Source organism: Gigantopelta aegis, chromosome 2 (assembly GCF_016097555.1).
Source record: "Gigantopelta aegis isolate Gae_Host chromosome 2, Gae_host_genome, whole genome shotgun sequence".
Taxonomy (NCBI): domain Eukaryota; kingdom Metazoa; phylum Mollusca; class Gastropoda; order Neomphalida; family Peltospiridae; genus Gigantopelta; species Gigantopelta aegis.
The window spans coordinates 43,574,631-43,595,867 of record NC_054700.1 but is presented as its reverse complement, the minus strand read 5'-3'; the positions used below and the strand labels follow the sequence as shown (position 1 = coordinate 43,595,867).

Here is a 21,237-nt window from a genome sequence, read left to right as displayed (position 1 = left end):
CCAGTTGGCTACTAACAATTCAAAATCTGGTATCCCACCTGAGAATTTAGTATCCCACTTAAATGAAATTCATAAATAACATCATAACAAATTTGGACGTTCTCGTTCCCAATCTATTGCTACACCGCAATCAAAATCGCAGAATTCGCAATCAAACGGAATTGGCAAAAATATTTGCTGCATCTATTTTTGCGTAATATTGACATAAATTAATATTTAGCAGTAATCAATAAGCGTTTCTGACATTACTAGCGATAAACCTACCTGTATAAATTTTCTGCAGATGTGGAATCGATCACTATCTCAAATAAAATTTGAAGGGAGGAAACATCCAACAAAAACAATAGCGACTTAGCGGTTCCCAGCATTAGACTGGGTACGAGTTGGGGGAGATATTGTTATGGCATGGCATTAGACTGAGTAAGAGCTCAAAAATACTGTTACTTAACTTCACTAGTAAATGACGACTTTCACTGTTTCAGAAAAAACAAAAATGCAGTATTAATAAAACCAAGAACCTTATATGGTTCTTGAAGTCTGGTATCCAAAATTAAATTCTGGTATCCCCGGGATACTGGGATACCGTTAATCTCGAACACTGCTTACCTTTTTGACACCCAATAGCTCATGTGTAGTTTTGTGCTGGGGTGTTGTGAAACATTCATTCGTTACATCATTACATCATGAGCAATTAATAATAATAACAAAAATAAATTAATCTGGCATTTTCATATTTTGATAAAAATGGTTGTGGTGTGTCTGTACCATGTCAGGTCCAAACCTGGGAAGAGGGGGTTAGAGAGAGCGAGAATACCTTTTATACGTGTCCATATACCACGAAGGTTTCGAACATGCTAGTCATGGGCTTAACCTCTGACATCGCCAGTGACTAAGTCCGGGCCAGGATGAGGAAGGTGAGTTTGAGGTGGGCAGAATTTGGAATAAAAATTTTGAAATTAGGTCAAGGACCTAAGGCCAAAATGAGCTGCTTCATTCTACTCATGTCTGGACAAGGGGTTAGAAACATATGAAAAGGTGGTTTTTTGTGTGTTTTTTTGTTTCAAGTGCCTTGTTAGAGAGCTGGGGATGATCCTTTGTTACTGTGCCCTCAATCGGTTTTTTTTTCTTTCTTCCTTTCTTTCTTTCTTCCTTTCTTTTTTTCTTTCTTTCTTTCTTTTACTGCCTTGATAGTTATTTTACACTGCATATTTGCCATATTTGTTTTTAAAGGATATTAAGTTTAACAATTTTCTTTTACAGCTGAAATAGTTATGTTCCTTATTTGCACTGCATCAGTGGAGGTCACAAAAACATGCCGCGGTATGGCTGAACTCACGCTTTATGCCGCTATTGTCTTCAGTGGCGTGGTCATCTTGTGGAATTTTGTTTCAGCGAACTGGACACAGGTGAGACATTTAAATACAAACAAAACAGGACGGGACGTAGCCCAGTGGTAAGTGGCTCACTCGATGCGTGGTAGGTCCATGATCGATCCCCATCGGTGGGCTATTTCTCATTGGAGGCCGGTGCACCACGACTGGTATACCAAATGATATGATACGTGCTGTCCTGTCTGCATATAAAAGATCCCTTGCTACTAATGGAAAAATGTAGCGGATTTCTTCTCTAAGACTAAAAAATTACCAAATGTTTGACATCCAATAGCTGATGATTAATAAATCAATGTGCTCTAGTGGTGTTGTTAAACAAACTTTAACTTTACAAATAAAACTGAAATCCCATCTCACTACAGTGACACCTTTCTGTCTCTCCCTGTCTCTTTGTGGTCTCACTCTGTCATTGTCCTCTCTCAGGGCCATATAAAGGATTTTGTAAGGTGGGGGAGGCAGAATATTCTAAAAAGGTCTAGTTTGAATTTGCTGAAGGCAGCAATATCTTGGGGGTGGTCATAAAGCATGCATGATTCTTAGAAAATTGTAAAACAAAATTACTTTATTAGAGACACACTTTCAGTGTTGTATATTGTGGAAGGAAATTGTTTATTTAACGACACACTCAACACATTTTATTTACAGTTATATGGTGTCGGACATATGGTTAAGGTATATTGTGGATGATGAATTTTAAAAAAAGTCATTAAAAAGGGCACACTGTATCCACCAATGTACTCTGTCTCTCTCTGTCTCTCTCTCTTGGGACGGGACGTAGCTCAGTGGTACAGCGCTCGCTTGATGTGTGGTCGGTCTGGGATCGATCCCCGTCGGTGGGCCCATTGGGCTATTTCTCGTCACAGCCAGTGCACCACGACTGGTATATCAAAGGCTGTGGTATGTGCTATCCTGTCTGTGGGATGGTGCATATAAAAGATCCTTTGCTGCTAATCAAAAAGAGTAGCCCATGAAGTGGCAACAGCGGGTTTCCTCTCTCAATATCTGTGTGGTCCTGGACCATATGTCTGATGCCATATAACCGTAAATAAAATGTGTTGATTGTGTCGTTAAATAAAACATTTCCTTCCTGTCTCTCTGTCTACTTCTGTATTTCTTTCAGTATCTGTCTCTCTCTCACCCCTCACTCTCACTGCCTCTCTGTGTGTGTCTCATATATACCCTCTGTCAAATTAATTGTCACTCTTTCTTTCTTTCCGAGTAGCCCATGAAGTGGCGACAGCGGGTTTCCTCTTTCAATATCTGTGTGGTCCTTAACCATATGTCTGATGCCATATAATCGTAAATAAAATGTGTTGAGTGCGTCGTTAAATAAAACATTTCCTTCCATCTTCTTTCTTTCTTTCCATACCTTCCAGAGGCTCACATAATACAATTTTCATTCCTAATATATGATACTGATGATCCTGAAAAACACTCTGGTAATAACCTCTATTTTTCATGATTATGAGGTTTGTGAAGACAACCACCATTATGAAAGAAAAGATTTTAAAATTCATATCACTTACAATTAAAAAATGTAGTCCCAAAACATATTAAAACACATGTGCTTACATTAAATGTTTGACCAACTGTTATATTTCCAACATGTGCTGAGCTTGAAAGTTATTGCTGTAGGTTACTGCTGTTTACTTTTATATGTCATGTCATGATGTACTGTTGTTTTAATGTTATAGATTACTTCTGGAATTACACTGAATTTCATTGACTTTGCACTGGTAGGAGGACCAAATCGAATTCCTCAAAATGATCACCACCCTCTGGATGACAATCTTACTGAAGGTGAAAACATAAATCAAGGCAAAACAAAGAAATTGGTGTTTAACAACACCCCAGTACATTATTTGAACTATTTGGCATCTAATGTGGAATCTACGCCATATAACCGTAAATAAAATGGGTTGAGTGCGTCGTTAAATAAAACATTTCCTTCCTATATTGAGGAATCTAGCTCAGTCATTAGAGTTGTTTGAGGGGTTTTCCTGTCCAAACCAGTGCCCCATAATTGATACATCAAGGGCCATGGTAAATGTTGTCCTGTCTATGGGACGGTGCATATAAAAGATCCTTTGATGATAATGGAGGTGTGGGGGGGGGGGGGGGGGGGGGGGATTTAGCTTAGTTGGTTGAATGCTCTCCTGATGTGCTTGCGTTGCAGGATTGAACCACCTCGGTGGATCCATTCAACTGATTGGGGTTTGCTCAACCAGTGCACCACAACTGGTCAAAGGCTGTGTGTGGTATGTGCTTACCTGTCTATTTTTTCAAATATCCCTTGCAAAAGTTGAATATTATTAATCCTCCCACTTGCTTGAATCTTCTGACACCTATATGTTTAATTATGTAGTATATATAGACAAAAGTACATATATGTGGTTTTCTGATTTCGGGGTTTCCTGCAGGAAATACACTCGTGGAATACAGAAATCAGAAAACCACATGTATGTAGTTTTGTATTTATTACATACCCTAAATTGGAATTTTTTTTCCAAATAATAGTTCAAAAATTGTAACATTGCTAGCTAATGATGGGGATTTCTAAATTTACACAACTAGGTCAGCTATGTTACTACGCGGACCGATGAACCACCAATTATTACACATAGGAATATAGTTCTATTTAAACAATAAACAGAAATAAAAAAGAACGGGTGAAAAGTTACCTATAATTTTAATGAGATTGTTTGAAATGCCTTTTAAAGACAATGTAATTGCTAAAATTCACAAACAATATAATATTTAATTTGCTCGTAATACGTCACAAAACCTTCAGCGTGCCAGTTTTATCAACGAAGAAAAATTTCAAGAATTGTTCTCTCAGTCTCTATGTCGTCATCGGTGTGTTTTCTTTCATTGATGTTCATGGAATTATTCGTTGCTGAAAAGTTTAAGTTTATATTAAATGTGCCTCCATAAACCTGTTGACATTTCATCCAAGTTTTCTACATTGTTGCTAAAGTCGACGACAGTCACTTTTCGCACCCTTGTTTTGGCTTCGAACACAATAAATATAGCATATCTTCCCGTAATTTCACTAGAAATCCATATTTTAACACATCCAGGTGCATTAGTAATGTTAAAAAAAAAAACATTCAATAGCAATTTTACATTGGAATTTTTCCAAAAAGGAAACGTCATGTACCCAGTTTATGGTTATTGTAAGGAGATGCAAAGTGACGTCATTGGAATACTGACGTCATTTAAATTCAAAATTAGCTGTATTATTACAATGCTGCGCCACATTAAAATAAAAATTAGTCTACTAACCTTGACCCCTGTCAAATTCCTATAACAAGCAGACAACGCTGTGTACAGGTCGGTATTTTTTTTTTTTTCATAATTCTGGACAAAATATTAATTTGAAGTTTTAAAAGATGAAAGAAATAAAAGGTACCTTTTGTCAAATATATCATATCACAAAATTATGATTGGAGATGATTTATTTATTGAATAAGAATAAGAATTATGTACGAAGCCAAAACAAGGGTCGACAGTCACCTTAACTATCGTGGATTAAAAGCTTGTTGGTTAGTAGTGTTCCCGTCTCAAGTTTTGGTATCATATATTAAATTGTAAATATTTGTCACCGTTTTCGTCTGTTTTCAGTTCAAAATTTCCACAAAATAGCATTTTAAACAAACCAAGCACCAACTTGTTTACATATCGTGAAGGGCATTCCCGGTAACCATGTGCTATAAATAGTACCGTTGAATACGGTATAGTTCCGGCATTTGAGTTGAATACGGAAAAGTGTATTTCATTTTTGTATTCAGGACTGTATTTATATAGTAAGATTTAATGGGCAGGGCGTAAAATTTGGCACGAACGATTTTGTCGTTTGTCTATCGGTTATGCAAAACCAATATCGACACGAACGACGGATCATTCGTGCAAAAACTATAATCACTCGTCAGAAAATGTAAACTGATGTGTTTTGGCTAATATAACTATTTTTGTAATAAAATAATAAGAGAACGGGCCTAGCATTGCAGGTGTGAGAAAAAAACAATGTATCCGTTTGACATCGCAGTCAATTACAAAGTCGGCACTGTCAGAAGTGTCAATAACATTTAGTAACATAGTCGCACGTTCCCTTTGATCATTTCACTACGTGCGGAAATCAATACACGGTTTGGAAATTAAAGCGGTTTATGAGTATTTATTAAACGTGACATCACCTTAGCCCGGCATTTAGTTATAGAGTTGTTAAATGTCAGGACCTAATGCAAAAAAAACGCAAAAAGGACACCGTCAGTGAAAAACACTTTAAAAAAATGGTGGTTTTCAGACGATTTCGCAGTTAATACAAACGAGAATGGCGACGTATGTAAAGTTATATGCAACGTATGTACGGACAATTTTGTGGCTATCCGTAGTGAAGCTAGGTTAAGACAAATGAAAGGGTCAGCTTTGGACAATGTCAAAAATTACACGTTTATTGTGAACAAGAACATACCTCTTGACTGCTACGCGGTCTTGTGGTCAATATTCTTGCACACAATAAACTCGTGCAATAAATAGGAAGCGAAAAAAACGTATGTGAAGTTCTGTATATTTATTTACTTTTTGACACCTGTGTGGTTACGTTGAAATATATGCATTAATTCTGAAACATGTATTGTAATGAAAACAAGTACAACCCTTGCTAAATCAATTTATTAAAATATGACATACACAGCGAAGAAAATAGTACGTTTAATAAGGGACTTTAAAATAACGAAGTGGAAATTAGAACATGATGAAACATTGAGTTGCAGCATCGATTGGATCGATCAAGGATTCGCAGAACTTCGGGTCTTTCCGTTCAGACCCGTTTCGTTCAGACTATTGTTTGGCGCCAACAAGTACTCCCCTGTAACAGAACCGATGGGATAGTGTGCTGAAATGTAAATGGCAGCTTTCAAGTTAGTCCCTGCATACCAAATAATAATAATAATTTAGTATTTATGATAAGAATTTGGAGAAAAGCTATGAAAATCGCCCATCTTAGATTCTCATTTCATTACCGTTGCCGGTTAACCTTATCATTTGTATCTGAACCACTGGAGAAAATCGTTTGTGTAAACACTAAAACCACACGAACGACATATCGTTTGTCTGAAAAATTAAATTTTATGCCCTGAATGGGTATGTAATAACTCTTTGTATTCGTTTAAATTGCTGTATTTAGTTAAAGATTGGGCTGACTTAAATGTACTCGTGTATGAAGATTTTGAAAAATGTTATTGTCCAATCATCTTATCCTGGGGCGGGACGTAGCCCAGTGGTAAAGCGCTCGCTTGATACACAGTCAGTTTGGGATCGATCCCCATCGTTGGGCCCATTGGGCTATATCTTGTTTCAGCCAGTGCATGACAACTGGTATAACAAAGGTTGTGGTATGTGCTATCCTATCTGGGGTGGTGCATATAAAATATCTCTTGCTACTTATGGAAAAATGTAGCGTGTTTACTCTTGAAGATTATATGTAAAAATTACCAAATGTTTGACATCCAATAGCCGATGATTAATTAATCAATGTGCTCTAGTGGTGTCGTTAAACAAAACAAATTTTAACAAACTTTTTACTGTGTTTTTGTATGTTATTATTTTGTTGTAGACTTGGTTGACCTCCCCGTCTACCGTGATGAAGAAAAGATGCTACTGATTATCAACCATGATGTAAAATATGAAACGGACCTTGTAGTTTTGTTAGTTCTTCAGCCTTCATCTCCTCGGCAACCACCCGTTTGTAATGATTTCTCACTCAAAATGGGAGACAAGATGATGTTCACCTCTCTGAATCTTTTGAGCATAAAGCAGATGTCATGGCCGAAAACTATTCAGTTTGAGAGGCAAGTGGGCATTTAAATGTCTTAATTAGTTCATTAGCTAAATGTGATGAAATCTAAGGAACTTATTTCTCTAAAAATGGATGATATATAAAAATTACATTAATTGTTGGAAACCAAATCTAGCTATCGCATCACCTTAACTGAAGCATGATGGAGTGAAATCCATGTCACCCCTCTTGGCAATTTTAGTTTTTGAATTATGGACCATTGCCATAATTCAATTATTTTTACAAAATGTCATTAATAAATGGAGTATGGTGGTTATGAAGATGCTTGAATAAAGTACATTTAGGGACAAATCAAAGTATTTTTCTTCAGGTCATACTTTGTTAGACCATTAAATAGGTCAGTGGTCTGTGACTATATGCCTTCAAGATTCTATTTATTTACACTATTTAATACATACAGGTTATTATTAAGTATACCCCTAGATACATGTATTGTTGGTTTAATATACATGTAAATCAGTAGTACTACATTTGTGTATGTTGAATAAATAGAAGTAATGTTAATGTTAACCAATTAGCTCTAATAGCTGATCACTAATGGTATTTGCTCTAAATAATTATTTTCCAAGATTATTAAGTTCTTTACTATTGTCAGATGCAAATAGCTGGGTAAGTTTGAAAACCCTTGGATGTCTAATGGTAATATTTTAAAATAAATTTCATTCTTAAATCATTATATGGTGGGCAATTGCCAATGGAGGATAAAATGATACTTGTCTACTATTTAATTTTCCTGATGGACAGTGCCAGTCAATTGATATGTCAGTTATTACTGATACATGTTCAAGAGTGCGAGTGATTTGTGGTTGCTTGGTAGACTGGTTTTTGCACTTAACATTTGATAAATGTAATGTCATAGAAGATGATGGTATACCAGTTAAAATGTGCACTCAGCAGGGCTTGAAATGGGAAATAAAATATGGCCTAGCTGCTGTTATATTTTTTTTAAATAACAGGCCAAAAGAAACATGTCCTGTTAAGAAATAAATATGGGCTGCTGGAAATAAGACAATACGGGGTGACAGGCCCATAGCCAGGATTTTGAGAGTGGGGGTCGTTTAGGCTTATGGTGAGGCATGCACTGCCTCACATGAGGGCGCAAAGCATTAACGAATATTGGCTATGGGCCTGGGTGATGGGTACCGTAATTCCTTGAATGGTAGCCTAAGATTCTATTTTTTTCGCAACGCTCTGAGACCTGGCCTCTATTCAAGGCAGGCTTCTATGTTTTTAAAAATAATTTTCCGGTCCTGCTGTTCTCGCCATGTGGTTAAAAATGTGATGTCATGCAATGGAAGTGATCATGAGTATAATGCGGTAATTTCACGTGACAAAGCTAGAATAGCAGAACTAGGCAGGCTTCTATTCAAGGCAGGCACCAGCCTCAGTGGCGCAGTGGTTAAGCCATCGGACTACAGGCTGGTAGGTACAGGGTTCGCAGCCCGGTACAGGCTCCAACCCAGAGCGAGTTTTTAAGGGCTCAGTAGGTAGGTGTAAGACCACTTCTCTCTTACTAACCACTAACCAACTAACACACTGTCCTGGACAGATAGCCCAGATAGCTGAGATATGTGCCCAGGACAGCGTGCTTGAACCTTAATTGGATATAAGCACGAAAATAAGTTGAAATGAATGAATCAATCAAGACAGGCTTCTATTTATTTTGCAACACTCTGAGACCCAGCCTGTAATCAAGGCAGGTTTCTATTCAAGGATTTATGGTAGGTTTGGGATAGTGTGTGAAAAATTAGGACCTCCAGGCCCGTAGCCAGGGAGGGGTGCAATGGGTGCGAACGCACACATACCCCGCACGAATTGGAGTTCCGCCCAAAAATGTATAATGTTTTTTATTTCCTATTATAAGTATTTTAACATTTACCCTAACAGATGGCTGTATTAAATGCTAGTTTATTCGAAACTATTATTGGAAGCCCGCCCTCTGATATTATTTGGCGCGTCTCTGTAGAAGCTCAATATTAATTTCATCATTCGGAAATTTCCGTAAATATTTTTGGCCTAACATGGTACATGTGTTACACGAATGATATTACAAGGCGTCATTATGGGTATATTCAATGGAGAACCAGCCTATCATGTAAGCAATTATTGTGGCGGGCTATTTTGTTGACTGACAAACTACGACTATCATGGGACGACCTGAGCAAAGAGGAAGGAAGGAAATGTTTTATTTAACGACACACTCAACTCATTTTATTTACGGTTATATGGCGTCATACATATGGTTAAGGACCATGCAGATATTGAGAGAGGAAACCTGCTGTCGCCACTTCATGAGCTACTCTTTTCTATTAGAAGCAAGGGATATTTTCTATGCACCATCCCACAGATAAGACAGTACATACCACAGCCTTTGTTACACCAGTTGTGGAGCACTAGCTGGAACGAGAAATAGCCAAATGGGTCCACCAAAGGGGATTGATCCTAGACCGACCGCGCATCAAGCGAATGCTTTACCACTGGGCTACATCCCGCCCACTGCAGCCAAGAGCAGCCAAACGATGGACGCTTTTCTTAGAAAAAGAAACAAGGTATAATATAACTGGTCAATAAAATAATATTTTTACGAAATATCAAACCGTGTCTGGCATGCGATTGGTACCGGTACCGTAAATATGTTTAACATGTCTTACATTTCATTCCGTCTCGAATAAAGTCATTGGTGGAACTTCGATTGCAATACCCTTGTCGAACTAACAATTAAGGGGAGCAACAGACTTAAATATTATTCACGAAAGCGATTCCAATGCCGTCAATACACCAAATAGAAAAAGAAAGTTACATGTATGCCCAATACCAAAATTTAAACACATTGATGGGTTGTTTTTCCAATGCGCGTGTTTAGTGATTCATTTGTTATTTTTCTAGATTCCTGTTTTCGCAAACTATGAATCCATGTCTGTTAATGATAACATTATACTCATCATACAGCCCCTCACAGGCGTACGGGTTCCAATTTTTCAGGAGGGTGGGCAGGCTGAGTTTAAAAACAAATGCCCAAATCTCGATAACGTTTATTCATATTTGTATTAAGCACTCCCAAACAGCTATAATAGGTTGCAAATGAACCACTAAGCATTTTACATGGATTACAATTAACGAGTATTAAACGCGCTCTCTCATAGATAGTTGACCTAATTATTGACCCAACAAGGTATTATATGACAATATATACATTTGATTTGTACCTTACTTAACAGTACTTTATTGAACCATCTACATAACCACCATATCACACTTATTATTGATATTTTATAAAAATAATTGAATTAAGGGTACGGTCCATAATTCTGAGAAAAATAGTGGCTATTTTGGAGTGCAGAGGTGTGACGTATTATTTTGAGTCACGTGACGGGCATTCCTTGAATAATCGCAGTGTCAAAATGATTTACCAAGCTCGTGTAACGAGAACGCTTGACCGTCCTCTGCGACTTAGGGTAAATAGAAAAACAACAACAATGAAAATAAGTTATTAAAAAATAGTAAAAACATGTACTGAATGATAATAAGCTTATACATTAATTTTTTTTAGTAACAGAAGCATGTTAAAAGTCAACAATCCCGACTAGTTAGGCCTTTGCATCTATAGGTAAATTTATCGTTAGTCGTATGTGAAAAACTCTAAACATCTGGATCATGAACATCTTCATTTTCCACCTTGTCAAATACATTATTATGCAAAATATGCCATAACAGCTGACTTGAGCTAGGAATTGTTACATTTTTAAAGAATACTCTGAACTAGACAGTGTTTATATACAATGTGACTATATATATACGAAGGCCGTGTATATAGCCTCCATTAACGAGGGCTGGCTATATTCACAGCAAAACTGTATATAGGCGGTAAGTAAGTACATGTATTTGATTGATCCATATTACCAAACCATCTGGAACAGGAGGAATACATACTAAGTACTGTACGAACAGTGCATTTTCTGAACAGGGGAGGGAGTGGGGAAGTATATGAATTTAGTGGACCCTTTTGTGTACGTTTTCCATAGATATATGAATAGCGTCATATTGTCCCAACAGTACTAACAAAAAAATAATAATAATAAATAAATAAGTAAATAATAATAATAATATAATTAATAATAATAATAATAATAATAATATAATTAATAATAATAATAATAATAATAATAATGAATAAATAAATAAATAAAAACTATTACAAATTATCAGCTGCTGAGATAGATTTACTGAAAGATAAACTAACTACGGACAGTACACAAACTAACAACAGGGTTTGAACTTAATAATTTTTCACTGAGTGCAATTTTGAGGCTGCTTACGAAATATAAAAAAAAGAGTTAATTTTACTGCAAATAAATATGACTAAAAGGTTATTTTGCTGTATTTAGTCACATTTCAAATGCTCAAAATTGTAAGGGGCAATAAAACTCAAAATATTTTTTTATAGGTTACTAGTAAAGCTGAGACCACTCCCGGGTCCCCCTCTAAATTTATGTAATGTTTCTGTAACAAACGCCCCCACCCACCCCACCGCGACGTGATTTTACCAACATTATAATAACATGTAATAATAATAATAATAATAATAATAATACACAATTATTATTACTATTATTACTATTATTACTATTACTACTACTACTACTACTACTATTACTATTATTATGAGCCTTAGTACTACTACCTTTTTTGGGTGGAGGGGCGGTGTTTTATCTGGAGGAGTTTTGGCTATAAAAATGCAATATTAACGTGCGTGCACACACACACACAAACGGCAGACTGAACTTGTCCCTGCACGTAGAACTAGATTCAACTGGGTGAAGTAATAATTAGCCAAACCTTTGGACGACAAAACATGCAACAGTACACTGGGTTTTTTTACGCTATACATTAAAACCGAAATACCACTTTGCGAACCAGTCAAAATAATTTGCATACGCTCCTGATAATAACAATAATAGTAAATGGTGAGTTCATGTTCCGACTGTTTATTATTTTATTTCAGCATATTCGCAGTTATTTTTGTCATAAAATAATATTTTTTTTATTATTTGCAATGTATATAGCCGGCCCTCATTTCCCAAGTCTCTATACACAGCGATCGTTTATATAAAATCTAAAAATACATTATACAGTTGTCGTATATATATAGCCTCATCACTACGAGTCTGTTTTTCCATATTTTAAATGTCTCATTTAAAGAAGAGTTCCAAATTTTAAAACTGAATCGTGTCATGGAATTCCCTCGATCGTAGTTCAATTAAAATATTTTGGATCATACAATAAGTAGGTTTGGTATTCCAAATGAATGTAATTTCCATTTATAATGCATATTTAGAGAAATATTTTAAGATATCGGTGAAGGTTATAATGGCGAATGCAGCAAGGCTCTGTTGAGCTGCATTCGCCATTCGACCTGAGCAGGATAAAGCGATATCTTAAGACAGTAACCAGTTATTTCTTTTATCCTGCAATCCTACAGGAATAGTAAAAAAAATCATTATTTATACGTGTATGCAAATCAAGTATGTCAACCTAGCAAGGCTTTTGCCATATGACGTCATACAAGATATATGACGTCATTCTTTGTAAGAGGCTAGCTACATTCTGTCACATTCAAAAAGCGTTTCTAAACTCCAATTCATAAACAAATATACACGTTTTGTATTGTTATCGCAAAACTAAAATTTATTTGCATTTACTGTACTAAAACAAATGATTTAAAGAGTATGTTTATTGAAAATCTAGTCTGAAATACTCGAGTCGAGTCAGGCTTATGTCAGGTGACCTATATTTTTGGTCACTGACCAAAAATATAGAGATTTATCTAGACATATCTTGACAATGAATACAGTGATTGCGGGATAAATTGGAGTATGATCGCTCTATGTTACGAGTGCGACACTGTTCAGTCATACCTGGCCCATAGTCGAGCACAGGTACATGTAGGTGTATGACATGTACCCATTATGTAACAATACGCACGTTCCATATATTTATGTTTCTTCTACACATATGCAATGTACTCTATTAAGTACATTACTCATCATTGTTAACGGTTTTACGGTAGGCTAATGTAACAAGACATTGGTGGACCCATTGGGCTATATCTTGCTGCAGCCAGTGCACCACGACTGGTACATCAAAGGCCATGGTATGTGCTATCCTGCCTATGGGATGGTGCATATAAAAGATCCCTTGCTGCCAATTGAAGAGAGTAGCCCATGAAGTGGCAACAGCGGGTTTCCTCCTTTAATATCTGTGTGGTCCTTAACCATATATCCGACGCCATATAACCGTAAATAAAATGTGTTGAGTGCATTGTTAAATAAATCATTTCATTTCCATTTCTATTTCAGATTTGCCAAAAGTGACATCATCCAATTGTACCATGCACTATACAAGTGTTTTGAACCTTTGCGCTGTGAACACTTTGCCATAAAGTAAGTTAAAATATTAGTTTGAACCTGGACAATCGAGTCCACTGATTCTACACTGTTTAAAATTTTTAAAAGTTAAGTTTCTTTTGTTTAATGACACCACTAGAACACACTGATTCCTTAATTATCGAAACATCTCCTTTTAAAAAAAAAAAAAGATTAATACTTGTATCTGTGATGTTTTCAAGTACGGTACCAGTTCAGGTACACCAGTATTTGTTTTCAGTTTGTAAAATGTTTCAGTTGTGATAATTTGTTTTGATGGTTTAAATTTGTGTTGTTATTGTATGTGTGTGTGTGCGTGTTGCGTGCGTGTGTGTGTGTGTGGTGTGTGTGTGTTGTGTCTATGAGTGTGTGTTGTGTGTATGAGTGTGTGTGTTGTGTGTATAAGGGTGTGTGTATGAGTGAGGGTGTGTGTGTGTTGTGTGTATAAGGGTGTGTGTGTGAGTGTTGTGTGTGAGTGTGTGTTGTGTGTGTTGTTTGTGAGGGTGTGTGTGTGCGTGTGTGTGTGGTGTGTGTGTTGTGTCTATGAGTGTGTTGTGTGTATGAGTGTGTGTGTTGTGTGTATAAGGGTGTGTGTATGAGTGTGTGTGTGTGTGTGTGAGGGTGTGTGTGTGTGTGTGTGTGTGTGTGTGTGAGGGTGTGTGTGTATGAGTGTGTGTGTGTGTGTGTGGGTGTGAGTGTGTTGTTTGTGAGGGTGTGTGTGTGTGTGTGTGTGTGTGCGTAGATTAGCAATGGTTTGTTTACCACAGCCCACATTCAGGTTCTTGGTTTTGGGAGATGTATGAAGGGTGAGTGGTGTTGAAATTTAAAAACATATTGTCTTTTATGTTGGTACACATTAGTGAACATGCAAGTAACTCATCAAACACTGTTTAATCGAGATCTTTAGAAGTTTTTGTATAATTTACCTTTGTGGGATAATACTCGAGTCAATACAAAATGTATGTTGGGGTGTCATTAAACATTACATGTAATTCATTCATTCCATGTTTTTTGTCTCGTCATTACGAAGTAAAAAAAGGTGAGATATAGGTATTATTTTTCTGACGATGGCTGTGCTGACTGCGGCAACTTTTACGTTAAAGTTTCTCATTTACATGAGTTTCTCACAAACTATAAGTCATGATAGGTCAGTGAAACTTGGTTTATAGTATTTGTAAAACTCCTCTAAACCAGACACCATCGGGACCAAGTAAAAAGTCTGGTTTTTAGAGGTATCTGTTTTAGAGAGGTTCTTTTCTGTACAGATATTTAAAAAGGAGACCATGAAAAATGTCCGGTTTTGAGGGATTTCCGGTTTACAGAGGGTCTGGTTTTCACTGTAGTTGCACCTATGGGTGTTCATCACAGTGCATGTGACAATAATTACAAACTAATACAATGTATATTTTAAAAATAAATTGTTTCTGGTTGTTTCTTTTTCAGATTATACCAGAATTGTCAACTCGGTATTGAAGTGGGTTCAGCTGGCGATCTGTTATTCTGTATCTGTTTAAACGAAGCACTGGAAAAAAGAGTAACTCAGATACATATTGACAAAGAGGTGAGGTCAAAATCTTTATGTTGTCTCAATTACTAGAATATTATCTTCCATTTATCATTTGAAAACTAAAGGGTATGGGGCTCTGCTATTTTGTATCTGTTTAAAGAAAGTACTGGAAACAAAGGTAACTCAGATACATATTGATAAAGAGGTGAGGTCAAAATCTTTAGATATATATACAATGTACATATTGATAAAGAGGTGAGGTCAAAATCTTATTAATAAAGTGTGAGGTCAAAATCTTTAGAAATATATACATATTGATAAAGAGGTGAGGTCAAAATCTTTAGATATATATATACATATTGATAAAGAGGTGAGGTCAAAATCTTATTGATAAAGAGGTGAGGTCAAAATCTTTAGATATATATACACATTGATAAAGAGGTGAGGTCAAAATATTTAGATATATATACATACTAATATAGAGAAGAGATCTTGAAATAAATACCCATACATACATGTAGATAAAAATTCATAAAAATGCCAACATCAATCAATTGAGCACTTTTTTTAATATAAAAACAGCTTCTGTGCAGTGATCAGCTATGTTAACAACACAAACAGTACAAATAACATTATTTTCCATCAAAACTTTCATTGTGGGTGTGGGTGCGGCTGGGTTCAGGCTGGAGGATTTCGAAGGGGGGGGGGGGGGGTCATTATTCCGACATATCTGTACGTACTGATATTAATGTTATAAAATTACCTGCCTGTTAAACTAGTTATACTAAGATATTTGGTATTTTATTGAATACGAAACCAAAATGACAGTCCCATGATTGCTGTCCATTTTAAGACTAACATGGAAGCACATCAGTTTCCTTTAATCATACAAGTTTTTATAGAATTCTAGTTAATTTCACATCATGGACATTTTTTTCTCTTTTTGCCAAAAGTGTTTTCTTTTTTCCCCTATGTGGACACAAACAAAAATTATATATGAAAAACATGTTTTGAAAACTAAAAGCAGATTATGGCTATAGCCTATATAGACGAACGGTATTTTGTAACATCACTGTGTATGTTTCAGCGCTAAACCTATACTCAGTGACGTCTCGCCACCGTTGTTCTGCTAGTTAACGAGTCTACCGCTGCTCAATATAATGGCACTGCATGCAATAGTAAAAGTTCCCCTCATTATGACGGCATATATTACCACATGATGTCATAGCATATGAAAGATAGACATTTTTCTAATAGCTTTCTGTCATGGTATAGCTCTATCCTATATACCTAAGGATGAGAGAAATTGAGAATACTACATGAGTGGCCATTAGATACCATGTGTATCTTACAATGAGTTGGTTTTGAAATGTATCTAATGACCCAAATCGAAATGGATATGTTTTTAAATGAGTCGTAAATTAAATGGTATCTAATGGATAAGCCCATTTCTGACCAAACTAAAAGTTCTAGATCTCAATGATCTAATTTTGGGGGATTGTTTTGGTTTGTTACATGACAAATTATTTCTTTATTATAGGATATTAAACGAGCTTCCATTTCGTATCATGTTTTGTCCCAAGTGAAATAATTTTCAAATTATTTCACGAGGGACATAAACATGATACGAAATGGTAGCGAGTTTAATATCCTATTTATTACCCATAATCGATCTTAATTTATATCACTCATCTCGTTTCGTTGACGTTCCTGTAAGGTTGTAGTGCACCAATGAGCGTCTTAGCTGAAACAGGTGGAGATAACTCTATTCCAGATGGCGCGACGATCGACAGGGTCCCAGAAACCTGGTTTGTCTCTGACTGGCTTCAGGTTATAAGCGACCAACTGAGTGATTGAGTTTGTTTTAACAGTAAAGTAATATTTTAAATATCAGAATGTGTTTTGTTGCATTTTTCTTAATGTCTATCTAATTGGGAAAAGTACATAAAAAAAAATTGGGTGGCAAAGTTGAGTTTTTATGCGGCAAAGTGTACCCATGCACACGTTTTTATACAGTGTCAACACGAACGCATTGAGTATTATACAAAATATATATTTATTACTTTTACTGTTAATGTCTTTTCCACGATATCTAAGTATATAAAATACTAGACCGCCCTGTGTAGGAACGTCCTGTATAGAGCCGTCATCACTATATATATATATATATTTTTTTTTTAATACTACACACGCACACGTTATACCATCGACGTCCCAAAGTGCGTTCACCTAACAACAAAAACGCGAATACGATATTTACGGAAATATTATTCTACATTTTTCAGCTACGATACGTGAAACAAAATAGATTTTAATCATTTAACGTAAAATATCAACAATTTGGATGTAAAACAAATCCATTCTAGTAAACAAAAGTGAAACACCCTAAAGTAAATAGGAAAAAGTGCGACGTTTCTAATTGCATTCAGGCGCATGCGTTTGCAAAAAGTATCGTAATGCGCATGTGCAGTTCATCATTTTCCATTTTTAAGACAACTACATGAACAAATATATGTTTTTTAATTATGCACAGTTGCCGAACACTTAATTTATTCAAATTTTTTTAAAGGAAAGATTCAATTTGTCAAGCGTTCTGGTCCGGTCCGCGTTTTATCAACACACATCGCTCACACTTGATGTCAATACTGATAGGCATTACGTCCATACCTGCGCATAGTTTGTAAAATATAATTTTTTTAATGAATTGATTCTAAATTAACAAAATTTATATACTCAAAATTATTTACAACTGTTATGAATGTATTATGAATACTATTCACTACAATAGAGGCACAAAAATGTAGCATACCTTTTGCAGATTGAATATAATAATTGAAAACAAATTCTAACATCAGGGGGCCTAAAAATCATAAAAATTAAATTCTTTGGCCTCGTTGATCTGGCACGTGTGAGGTCATGTGACACGCACCGAAAGTTAATTCGTCTTTCTCCATCTTAAGTCAATTTCTACGAGTCATGTGGATCCGATATCGGTAATTTTAAGGAATAAACAAAAACGACTTAGTAAAATTAATGGTTTTACGGGTTTGTAAAGTTTTGTATTTAGATACTTACTTTTCTCAACTTTATTGTTTATAAAAATGTTCCTGAACTGTGAAGAAAAACCTCATAAATGAACGACATGCCGATGACAACAAATCGATTGCGCGAACCGTGCACGAGAAAATAAAGTGAACGGAATTTGAAGCATAACGCAGTTAGGGACGTTGACGATACATGCACATATATATTTTATTTATTATTATTCACAATATACATATATTTTCTTTATTATTACTGACTTCCACCCTCATATCTCAGTACACATGTAGACAAACGTCAACTGGTAACAATTGGTAACCATTCACTGCAGTGTATACTACAGAACGTCCTGTGCAGAACCGTACTGTGTAGGAACGTCCTGTACAGAGCCGTCATCACTATATATATTTTTTAATACGCACACGAGTATTATTCAAAATATACATATATTTTCTTTATATACAAAATATATATTTATTCCCTTTACCGTTAATGTGTTTACCACCATATCTTAGTATATAAAATACTAGACCGCCCTGTGTAGGAACGTCTTGTACAGGGCCGTCATCACTATATATATTTTTTAATACTATTATCCACAATATACATATATACATATATTTTCTTTATTATTACTGATTTTACTGTCGTCCCCCCCCCCCCCTATCTCAGTACACGTGTAGACAAACGTCAACTGGTAACGACTGGTAACCGTTCACTGCAGCGTATACTATAGACCGTCCTGTGCAGAACCGTGCTGTATAGGAACGTCATGTACAGAGCTGATAAGGTTTTGGTCCGTTATGATCGTGGTATAACAAAGCAGTGAAAAAACATACAGCTATTGTCCGAGTTTGTTGGACCCTGACGAGTGACGCGCCACCTGTTTTATTATCTCTCCTGTTCTGAGCTAAGACGCCCATTGATGACGTCATCGTGTGATGTCAAAAGTGTTACGTCCCACTTGGCATTCCAGTGGGACGTATCACTTTGATATGTACCAAGATATTTGTAACCATATGGGTAATAAATCAGTTTATGATATTTAATGTTGCACAATTCTTGTTCTTTTTCCAAACTATACTTCTTACCAGCAGGACAAAGTGTTAGTTTTCATTGTTTCGATTTAGAACGCACTCCAGGTAAAAATTTAAAGAAAAGCATGTAGTTTTATCTGCTGATTGTTGTGACACTGACTTGTATTTTATGCTTGGTTATTAAGAAAATGTATCACAAAATTTTAATACTAGTACTCAGGGCTGTAGCTAGGATTTTGTGTGTAGGAGGGCAGATGAATTCTTGGAATGGACGAGCAGGGAAGGCATAAAACACATGGGGGACCGGGGAAATTTTGAAATCTAGAGGCTCTAAAATACTATTTTGCAGCCATTTCAGGGCGGTTACATACTTAAAATGTTAATATCAATAACACACACACACATGCACGCGCACGTACACTCACACGCACACACACACACACACACACATCCCTGTTAGTTACAGCCCTGGTATTTCATAGATATCAGAAGCACCATCCTCAGTTCTAAAATTAATGCATTTTCCCCCATATCCCACCCCTGTAAATTATACCTACTAGTATAGCTGAACACGCCCCCACCCCCCACCCCCCAATTCCCTGTAGTCTTCCAAAGTCTATGTACATGAATGGGTAAAGCTTAAATTCCATACCTACAAATGTATATTATGCTTGCATAAGACGAGGCAAACAATATGAAATGACTGTTAATTATACAGGATCCTAAAAAGAGCAAGCTTGTAAGACCAATGATAAACAAAACAGGAGACCAGCAGATTGTAAATGAACACAGAATGGTACCAGTGGGATTAATGCACCTTAGGGGCTTTTCACCTCACAACCCCATGTCCCCTTGCGCAATAACTAGGAACATTCTTTTGTGGAAATAGTTCCCTTCTGGCCAAATTATTAAATGGTAACAAGATCATACCTGTATAAAAGGCATTAAAACAGGTTTTAATTTACATTTAAATATAGGCCTACTTACTTTTGGGGGAGGGGGAGTGGGTTTTTCTTTTTCAATTTTGGGAGTGGAAAATGTGGTTAGGTGTGTGCTAATTTGAAGGGTTTCGGGTGGGAGGGGGGTGGGGAAGGGGTTATATATTGCAGTGTAAGAAGAATGAATGAATGAATGAATGAATGTTTAATGACACCCCAGCACAAAAGTACCTCAGCTATTGCATGTCAAACAATGCAATAAAAGAATGCATTTGGGCTAGCTTTGATTTAATTTTTGCATCCTATAGTTTTAATTTGCATTCTGTAAGTTCAGTTTGGCTTACCTACTGGTATATTTGCATATGGTTTAAATGTATTTAAATTTACATGCTAGATATATTTTTAATTAGTAGTCAGTTTACAGTACTAATCTGCATACATATATGATATATTTCAGATCCTTTAAATACTAGTATGCATGAGGGTGATGTATTTGTTTTGTGTGCTCAGTAATACATTTGTGACAAATGCACATTTGATTAAATAAGGTAGTGGTCTTATTTTTATACATTTATTTAAATGCCACTAATTAACAACTGTTAATGTTGAAACTTACATCAAAAGTAATTGTTTAAGTGTTTAGTTATCACAAAGCACTGAAGTATTGACTGTTACTCGCACATTTACACATTTCTTGTATAAACTAACTGATCTTTATGTAGGCCTATTCTAAAATTGTGAGTCCATCTAAATCCTTTGAAGCAAAAGATTACTTTAAAGGATATTCTGGCATGCATTGTAATGTATCCACCTTGGTCATTTAATTGTAGTTGCATGGGGATTATTTGGTCATTTGAGGGTTTTGTTTTGTTTTGTTTTTGTTATTGGTGTTTAGAATTTTGGATGTTGTTTTCACTCTCATCCTTATGGAGACTAATATTCTGATGTTTATAGTTCATCTGCCTTGCTTGTTTAATTGTTGATGATTTCTTTTGTTGTTGTTTTTTGTTTTTATTTTTTATTATTATTTTTTTTAATAG

The 21,237-nt window shown here is 35.8% G+C and overlaps 1 protein-coding gene across 3 annotated transcripts in view; it reads left to right on the top strand.

Moving 5' to 3' along the window:
* LOC121386026 overlaps positions 1-21,237 on the top strand; it is a 54,717-nt gene that overhangs the window by 19,908 nt on the left and 13,572 nt on the right. For 2 of the 3 annotated variants that reach the window (XM_041516826.1, XM_041516838.1), the window contains exons 10-14: positions 1,261-1,406; positions 3,086-3,191; positions 7,009-7,243; positions 13,608-13,691; positions 15,117-15,234. In XM_041516826.1, coding sequence (XP_041372760.1) covers positions 1,261-1,406; positions 3,086-3,191; positions 7,009-7,243; positions 13,608-13,691; positions 15,117-15,234 — 689 coding nt within the window. Of the gene's footprint in view, positions 1-1,260; positions 1,407-3,085; positions 3,192-7,008; positions 7,244-13,607; positions 13,692-15,116; positions 15,235-16,954; positions 17,045-21,237 lie in introns of those variants that run through there. The other variant, XM_041516832.1, reaches the window with a different exon arrangement.